General features: G+C 31.5%; 1 protein-coding gene across 2 annotated transcripts; it reads left to right on the top strand.

Annotated features, from left to right (window-relative positions):
- The first annotated feature begins 3,790 nt into the window (after window positions 1-3,790).
- On the top strand, window positions 3,791-7,434 carry LOC115699495 (serine/threonine-protein kinase STY13). 2 transcript variants are annotated; one of them, XM_030626944.2, is made up of 7 exons: window positions 3,809-4,464; window positions 5,318-5,393; window positions 5,647-5,768; window positions 6,016-6,212; window positions 6,327-6,501; window positions 6,829-6,963; window positions 7,043-7,434. In XM_030626944.2, exons 1-7 carry the CDS (start codon window positions 4,444-4,446, stop codon window positions 7,247-7,249), a joined length of 933 nt encoding a protein of 310 aa, XP_030482804.1. In that variant the 5' UTR covers window positions 3,809-4,443; the 3' UTR covers window positions 7,250-7,434. The 2 variants fall into 2 exon arrangements, with proteins under 2 accessions (XP_030482801.1, XP_030482804.1); XM_030626941.2 differs by lacking the exon at window positions 5,318-5,393 and having other exon boundaries at window positions 3,791-4,464.
- The last annotated feature ends 1,313 nt before the right edge of the window (window positions 7,435-8,747 follow it).

Below are 8,747 nucleotides of genomic sequence, written 5' to 3'. Positions count from 1 at the left end.
TTTTTTATTATTATTATTAATATTTAATAGTTGATTTTTGTTTAATATTAAAATATCTTATATTTTATTAATATAATAATAAAATATATTTTTTGGTGTAAATTTTAGCGTTTGTAGTGAAAATATTTTTTGATACTAAATTTGGTAATAGTGTAACACCAAATTTAATGTATCCATGGTGATGCTATACGTAAGTTAAATGTAAGTTAATGATTACATGACAATTTTTAATTAGTACAAAAGTGACACGTAAATAGTAATTTACACGGGTGTAATTTAGATTATAGGCCATAAATACTTGTGTAATTTCTTACTTGTCATATATAACTGTCGGCAAAATCATCACTTGGCTATGGGTTCTATAGTGTAGGAGAATATCAAACAGTTTTTTCAGTCAAAAGAAAATTAAAATAAAGAGCACAACCTTATTAAGAATTAAGATATAGAAAGAATAAGATTCCACGTTTTCAAATACACAATCTTTACATATGTATATATATATTCTAAAACTGAGCGGCTGCATTTTCTTTATTAAGCATCTAATAACTTGGTGTGCATGCATAGTCTATTAATTAAGTTTAGAAGCAAGAATCCAACTTCTTATGTTTTGAGTTGAATTGATCACTACTCACTACTCACTACTCACTACAAGTACAATGTGTTTTGGTGTTGAAATTTCTAAAAAGGCAGCTGAGCATATTTCTTTAAACAGCTAACTAATGTATAATATGACATTATTGCATTTGCACAAATCATTCATTCTGAGGTCCCATGTGGCTCTCTACTACTTTAGGAAGGTACAAGTTTTGCTTTATTTGATGTTGGATTTTGTCTTACACGTACCAAAGTTTAAGGGACCTTAAACACATTGTTTACATTATTAGGATGCTTTTCATTTTGTCTGAATTAAAAAAAAAAAAAAAAAAAAAGAATCAATTGTTATTTACATTATTTTGTAGGGAGCTCAAAGTACCTCTAAATCTATCCTTCCTTATATGATCCAACCACATATTTTGCTTTGCTTTAGTGTTAGATCTCTTTATGTGTGTTGTGTCTATTTTAAAATTTGCAAACTTTATATGCTTAGTTTGTATAAATATAGCTTATGAGTTTTGATAATTGAATAAATATTATCTCTTTTTATTATTATTATTATTATTATTATTAAAAAAGTTAAAATGTATTTCGTAACATATTTAAATTTTAAGGTAAAATGTACTCTAAATTTAGTTTGATGTTCTTTAACTTTTAGCTGTTATATTAACTAGATTAATTGATTCAATAATTATAAAGATTACAAAAGGTATATTTTCAAGGGACAAAATTTAATCCCTATATTTATATATAATTTCTTTTTTCCCCAATCAAGGCAATGTGCCATTGCCTATCAAATTTGGGGAGGTAGCAAGTATTTTTCAAGTAGGGATGTCTCAGTGGAAAAACTTTCTTTTATAATTTTTTTTATATTATGTATAATATTAGTTGGATGGAATGGATGATTGGGTACTTTTTTTTTCTTTTCTTTTTTTTTTTTTTTAAAAAAAAAAAAAAACTTAATGATCATAAGATATGAGTACATCCAAAGCCCAAGGTCAAATCAAAGGCCTTTTGCGAATTACCAGGTTGGATTAAATACACCATGTGGAGGCAACATGTTTCTCTATGATTGGATAACAACAAAAACATTAAAGAATTAAGCAATAAAATCAAAAGAAATGACATTAAGATATGCTTCTTGCTGAAATCTTTATTAATGTGACAGTCAGTAGTCCCGTGATCCGTAAGGGAAAATACCGGGTAAGCTGTGCAATCCCACACCGCCTGGGGAAGGTCAAGTGGGATGATTCTGAGACTGTGTAGGTATGGGACTACACAGTTGAAGAGGGCTTAAATGGATTGATTGGTACTACCTATGTCAACAAGGTGCATCTTGTTTTTCGGTAGCCCATCTCGAAAGAACTCCACAGTTAAGCGTGCTTGGCCTGGAGCAATTTCAAGGATGGGTGGCCTCCTGGGAAGTTTTCTCAGGATGCGTGTGAGTGAGGACAAAGCATGTTGGAAACACTTGTGTTGGTCTGTAGGGTCAGTCATCAACCCAGGAAGCAGCCAGAGTAGCGTACTCGTGTATAAGAGCCATTAATCCGTGGGTGTAAGGGCCCAATAGAGGCTTGAAGCGGGGACGTTACAATTAATAATATCTAACATTTTTTTTACATTAATAAGAAAATGAATAGAATGCCATAAAATATTCATTAAAATGAATATTGCCAATGGAAAAAAAAAAAAAAAAAGATAAAGTCATGATTTTCCCTTTTGCTGAGGTAAAAAGGAGCATGAGTCTTGTTGTGTATATAGCCAAATATAAGCATGAATGAGCTAAATACAAAACCACTTATTTTGGGTTGTTGGCTGTTCCATGCAACACTAAATAACTTCCAAATTTAAAAAATAATTCATTTATATTATTTATTATATCTATTTAATATTCTCAAGAATATTATATTATTGAACTTTCGGAGTCTTAAAAGATGGACATTTCAGTAGTGTGAGTGAGTAATTTTTTTTATTATTGGTAAGAGAAGAGAATTGAATAAAGTTGTTAAGTAAACTTAAACCCATGAAAATGGACTTAATTTTCTAACTAAATAGAAGAGAGAGAAGAGAGTGCTAATTAACAACTTCTTACTATAATTTTTTAATCAATCTCCACTTTTAAAATTTTTTATTTACTATTTTTATTATAATATTATTTTTTTTAATTTTTTAAAATATTTTACAATATTAAAAATAAATATTGATATTTCAATTTATTACGCGTGTTTAAAATTTTTTAAATTTATTGGAAGTATAACACACTGCTATTTTAACATACGTTTTCGAGAACAAAAATTAACAAAAAACAAAAGTAAATACTATTTTAGACTCTGTATTTACAAAAATTATTAATTGGACCATTTGTTTTGTTAAATGACAAAATAGACCCTGTATTTTTTAAAATTATACAAATAAGAATCTGAATTGATTTTTTGTCAAAATAAAACTTAATAATAATCTAATCTAGAGATGTTATGACAAAATTAGTTATATTTTTTGTATCTCCTTGTACTAGAAATTGTCTTAAAGTTTGTTATATTAAAAAATAAATTTTTTGAAAATTGAGTTTAGAGTCCTATTTTTACTATTTTAAAAATTATAGGGACTATTTTATCATTTAATAAAATAAATGATACAATTAATAATTTTTAAAAACCACAAAATCTAAAATAGTATAACCAAACAAAATTGTAATAAAAAATTAACATAACAACTATAGTAAATGAAGAATAGTAAGTAAAGTATTATAATATGTTATTTTAATATTTTTGATGTAAATGGAAGTAAGTCAAAGTTTGAAGTCCACAAAATTAAATCCTAATCACGTTTACATGTTGTAAACATCAACAATTTTTGGAGAAAATTATACTCTATACTTTTTTTATATTGTTCTCTTTTATTTTTATCTTTTTTTTAAAAAAATTTATCATTTTTACCTTTTTTTTTAAACATTGTACCAATTTTGCTCCTATCACTTCAAGATACTCTCTATGTGATTTTCTTATGTAAGGATATTTTAGGTACAATACATAAAAAAATATATGTTTCAAATAAATATAAAATTAGAAGTAAATTTGATTAATTGATGAATAAAAAATACATTTTTCAACTTACCCAACAATTTTAGCCTTGTTTCGAAAAGTAGTGATGGCCCACAATAAGAACTAAGAACTAAAAAAGAAAAATAAAAAAGGTACATTGACCGTGAATACCATAAAATATTCACACACACAGAGTAGAGAGAGAAGAGAGAGAGAGAGAGACCAAAGTGGGTCAGAAACACACGTCGTGTTCAGGCAAAATCCATGTGCCCACATGGACGATTGTGAAGGGGGAAACGCAGTGCGTTGGGGACACCATTATATCATTAGTCATCGCCTTCGTTTTGAGCCACTATCAGAGGAACCAAAAGAAGAGAGTCATTGAAATAGAGAGAGAGAGAGAGTGTGTGTTTTCACAAAGCTTTGTACTGTAAAACCCAGAACCCAAAATTCAAGCTTGACGCTTGTTTTAGGTGACTTGGGTGTTTTTCTCAACTGGGGTTTGATTGTTTTTTTTCTTAGAAAGGGAATTGGAAAATGAAGGAGAAAAGTGAAAGTGGAGGTGGAGGTGGTGGTGGGTATGTGAGAGCGGATCAGATAGATCTGAAAAGCTTGGATGAGCAACTTCAAAGGCATCTGAGTAGAGCATGGACTATGGAAAAGAACAAGAAAAAAGAAGAGGAAGAAGAAGAACAAGCAAGGTCTACTGTCTCATCTACCAGACAAGAATGGGAGATTGACCCTGCTAAACTCATCATCAAGAGTGTAATCGCTCGTGGAACTTTCGGAACTGTTCACCGGGGACTTTATGACGGCCAAGACGTTGCTGGTATTGCTTCTTGGTTTCTCTTTTCATGTTTTTTTTTTTTTCTTTTATTATATACTCATTTGACCCAAACAAAGAATCAAAACCCATATCTCAAAACTTGTTCTTTCTTTAAAAGACTCGACCTTTTTGATTCGTATATACGTTTTGTATTTATGTTATTGTTTTGGGTTTGTTATTCTTAGAAATGTTTAAGATTATTTGGTCCTTGTTAAATTGTCAGAAAACACAGTTGCACTTTCAGGTGGTTTTTGGTTGAATGTGCCTTTTCTTGTACATATGGTTTTCTTTCTTTCCTCCTTCCGGATATGGACAGTGGAAATTGAAATTTCTATGGCAATGTTTTAATTGTGTTTCTTAGTACGTTTTCAGTAGTCATTGTTGCAAGTCTTAATTTTCATTTTTGACTTGACTCAAACAAAAAAGTACCTAATACTTGTTTCTTTCTAACTAAGTAAAGAGATTAGTAGAACAATGTTTCATACAGATGTTTTTTGGCCTAATATAGCAACTTTTTCTCTTCTGAGCAGAGAAAATATAGTTAAGTTTAGTATTAAGTATAGTTTGAATTGAGTTTTGAACTATATTCATTTCTTAAAGAAAAACACATATTACAAACAAAAACAAGTAAACTCTTTTCCTTCACATATATTTTGTCATGACAAATTTGTCTAACTTTTTATTATTAAGATCCTTCCCCACCATTCAATACCCGTGATTCACGGTTTGGGGATAAGTTGGTGGTTAGCTGCATTAACTTCAGTGTTTTTTTTTTCTTTCTTGAGAAAAATTTGAGTTTCTCAACTTATTATGTATGCATGCACTTATTTCTATCTCACCTCGTGGCGACAAAAAGCTGGAAAATTTAAACTGCCAGATGGATGCTCATCTCATCTTAACAGCTCTTGACAGTTCCTTTCTAACTATTTCAGGTCTGCACAAAGAATTTAATAGTCCACATCAATATTTATAATTTGAGACATTATTATTAAATTTTTTGGGTCTAAACAGGACTTTGTTTATGGTCATTGTTGTAACATTTTTTTGTTGGATAAAAGTTGCTAATTTATAAAGGACAATGTGGGTTTTAATAGAACTCTTTTGGATTAATGTTTTATCTGAAAAAATTATATGTAAGACTTATGAAGAGTTTGCTAATATTCATGTTTGTTTTATAATGTTCAGTTAAACTTCTTGATTGGGGGGAAGAGGGACATAGGTCAGAGGCTGAAATAGCTTCACTAAGAGCTGCTTTTACTCAAGAAGTTGCTGTATGGCATAAACTTGACCACCCTAATGTTACCAAGGTAAAAGATGATATATGTGTATATATATATGTTTAGTTTGTTATGTTCACTTAACTCAAGCTAGTATAAAGTGTTAGTGGAAAGTTCTGCATTTGAGACTATTCAGCTGCTTCAAAATGACATTGTGACAATATAATCACATACTAAATGTTTCTTTCTTTTATGTTGTCATCATTGTTGGTGTTTTGGTTTGGTGGATATCTCTTTTTTGGTTATATAATTATGTTCTTTTTCCTTTCTTTGGCAGTTCATAGGGGCAACAATTGGCTCGTCGGACTTACAGATACAAACTGATAATGGTCAAATTGGAATGCCTAGTAATATTTGTTGTGTAGTTGTCGAATACTGTCCAGGAGGTGCTCTGAAATCTTACCTCATAAAGAATCGAAGAAAGAAGCTGGCTTTCAAAGTTGTTGCGCAGCTTGCACTAGATCTTGCAAGAGGGTTGGATTTGCTTTCTTCATCTGCATTTATTAAGTTCTTCAGTCTTTTATTTTTATTTTATGAAATTCACTTATTGAATGTTAAAAGAATTAAGCTACCCCTCTTTTTGTGCAGGTTGAGCTATCTACATTCAAAGAAGATTGTCCACCGAGATGTTAAAACGGAAAACATGCTTCTGGACAAGAGCCGTACACTTAAAATAGCTGATTTTGGTGTTGCTCGTATCGAGGCTTCTAATCCCAACGACATGACTGGCGAGACAGGAACTCTTGGTTACATGGCTCCCGAGGTATTAGCTCTAACTGAACTCTTTCCGATCGACCTCTTTATTTGCTGTAATTATTAATGTTTATGATTTTATCGAATTTATGGAAAGATTAGGCTATTTTTTATCATAGCACTTGAAGGGTATATAATCCTTTTGTTAAGAAGATTGTGCTATATTTCTTTATCTTGAAATATTTCCAACACTGCCAACGAACGAAGGTAGACTAAGCATATTCAATAATTGACAGCAACCTTCTAACTACAGTGATTTGGTTTAATGTTCCAAGTTTCCATCACTTGGTTTGGTGAATAGACTTGTATATAATTGATTTGAATTGGAATGGAGCAGGTTCTTAATGGTAACCCATACAACAGAAAATGTGATGTGTACAGTTTTGGAATCTGCTTGTGGGAGATATACTGCTGTGACATGCCGTATCCCGACCTTAGTTTCTCGGAAGTGACTTCCGCCGTTGTCCGCCAGGTATGTAGAGTACATCAGAATCATGTTAAAGTTGCAAAATTTATCCAGAAAGACAACTCATGTCAATATGAAACTACAGAATCTAAGGCCCGAAATACCAAGATGTTGCCCGAGCTCCCTTGCGAACGTGATGAAGCGGTGCTGGGATGCGAATCCTGACAAGCGGCCGGAGATGGATGAAGTGGTGTCACTGATGGAAGCGATCGATACGACCAAGGGGGGAGGAATGATTCCTCATGATCAGCCTCAGGGTTGTCTGTGTTTCCGCAGGTACAGAGGGCCCTAATGAAAGTAGTAGTGTTTGATGAAAATGTGTGTGAGAGAGAGTGAAGGTGAGGAGAATAGGTAACAACACAGTGAACCAAGAAATGAAATTCAATTTGTACTTTATTCAATTCAAACAGATTGGTAATTGTTATAATTATTAAGTCAAGGAAATACAAAAAATCTATGGAGGCCATAATTGTCTCACTCAGTTTGTGATTTTGATTTGTAAAGCTTCTTTTTCTTTCTTTTAGTGTTAAAATATCTATACAAGCTCACAAGCTGGACAATATCATTGAATTGACCCCAAGGCTTGTTAGTTGTTACATCTATCTCAATTCAACAAACTTTGCAGTCAAAAACATAAGATATGAAGCAAATGTGTGATTTGTTCTGCTACAAATTTTGAAGCAAGCAAGTTCATTTTAATGTTTTTAATAATATCTCTTTGTATGTTTGATAAAATTTTGTTCGTTTGCATATTTCTTTAAAAAAGAAATCAAGAGACTACAAGTGTTTTTCTTCTATCAATAAGTAAAATTCTAGCCTTTAGCATATGTTTGATCAACATATCTAAATACTCAATTGAATACACCTTTGGTTTCAGGCCAGCAAGCTCCTCCCAACCACAACTTTGTTTTTTGAATTACTTTTACTGGAGTAAGCAGTCAAAACAAAAAAAACAAGTGACACCAAATTTGATCTATAATTATAAACTCGCTTACAGTGATCGAGAAACTTATTATGCATCTTGCTAATGCTAAATCTCTCCCTTTTCTCAACTTCTAAAATCTTATCTCGAGTAAATTAGTTTTTCAGGTGCATAAAATTTTGCCAATACCAACTCACATCTTGTTTCAGTTCATCGTGGTTCCAAAAGTCTTAGATTAAATTAGCCCGACCAGCAAAATACTATTGTTGCTTTTGAAATTCCACATACACATAAAAATTGGTTTTGAAATAAAAATAGAAATGATATATTGCAATTATGTTTTGGTTCCTTCTTATTATTGTGTGAGGCAACCTTGGATAATCCCTCTCTATTTATGGATCTATGATGGTGTTTGGGGCTGTGATTATGAGGGATATTGATGAAAATGTGGTGGAAGGTCTCATTGTCGAAGTTTATGTCTCCTCCCCTTTAGAGGCAAGACTTTTGATCTCCTCCATGCGATGAAGCTTTGTCAGTCAATTTTTTCAATTTGCAGTGTACTCTACAAGGATTCCAAACTAGATTTGAACTGTTGTTTTTCTTTATATTTTTCAGTTGTTGGATTTTTTTTCCTGATTTTGTTGTGTATTGGCTTCCTAGACTTACTAATGTTTGTGCTCATAGATATTTTAGCGGCTTGGACTGTTGTGTCTAATACTTATTGCTTCTTTTCTGATGGGGAGATAGCACCTCTTGTTGCTACCATATAATTTTGGTTTGTTTTATAAAGTTGCTTCACTAAAAAAAAAAACAATTGAAGATAAACATAAGGTTAATCCACTGATGAAAGATTGGATCATTGTGTCAA

The sequence above is a fragment of the Cannabis sativa genome, chromosome 8, assembly GCF_029168945.1.
Source record: "Cannabis sativa cultivar Pink pepper isolate KNU-18-1 chromosome 8, ASM2916894v1, whole genome shotgun sequence".
Taxonomy (NCBI): Eukaryota; Viridiplantae; Streptophyta; class Magnoliopsida; order Rosales; family Cannabaceae; genus Cannabis; species Cannabis sativa.
Note: the sequence above shows the minus strand (reverse complement) of the source record. Positions and strands in the feature narration are given on the sequence as shown.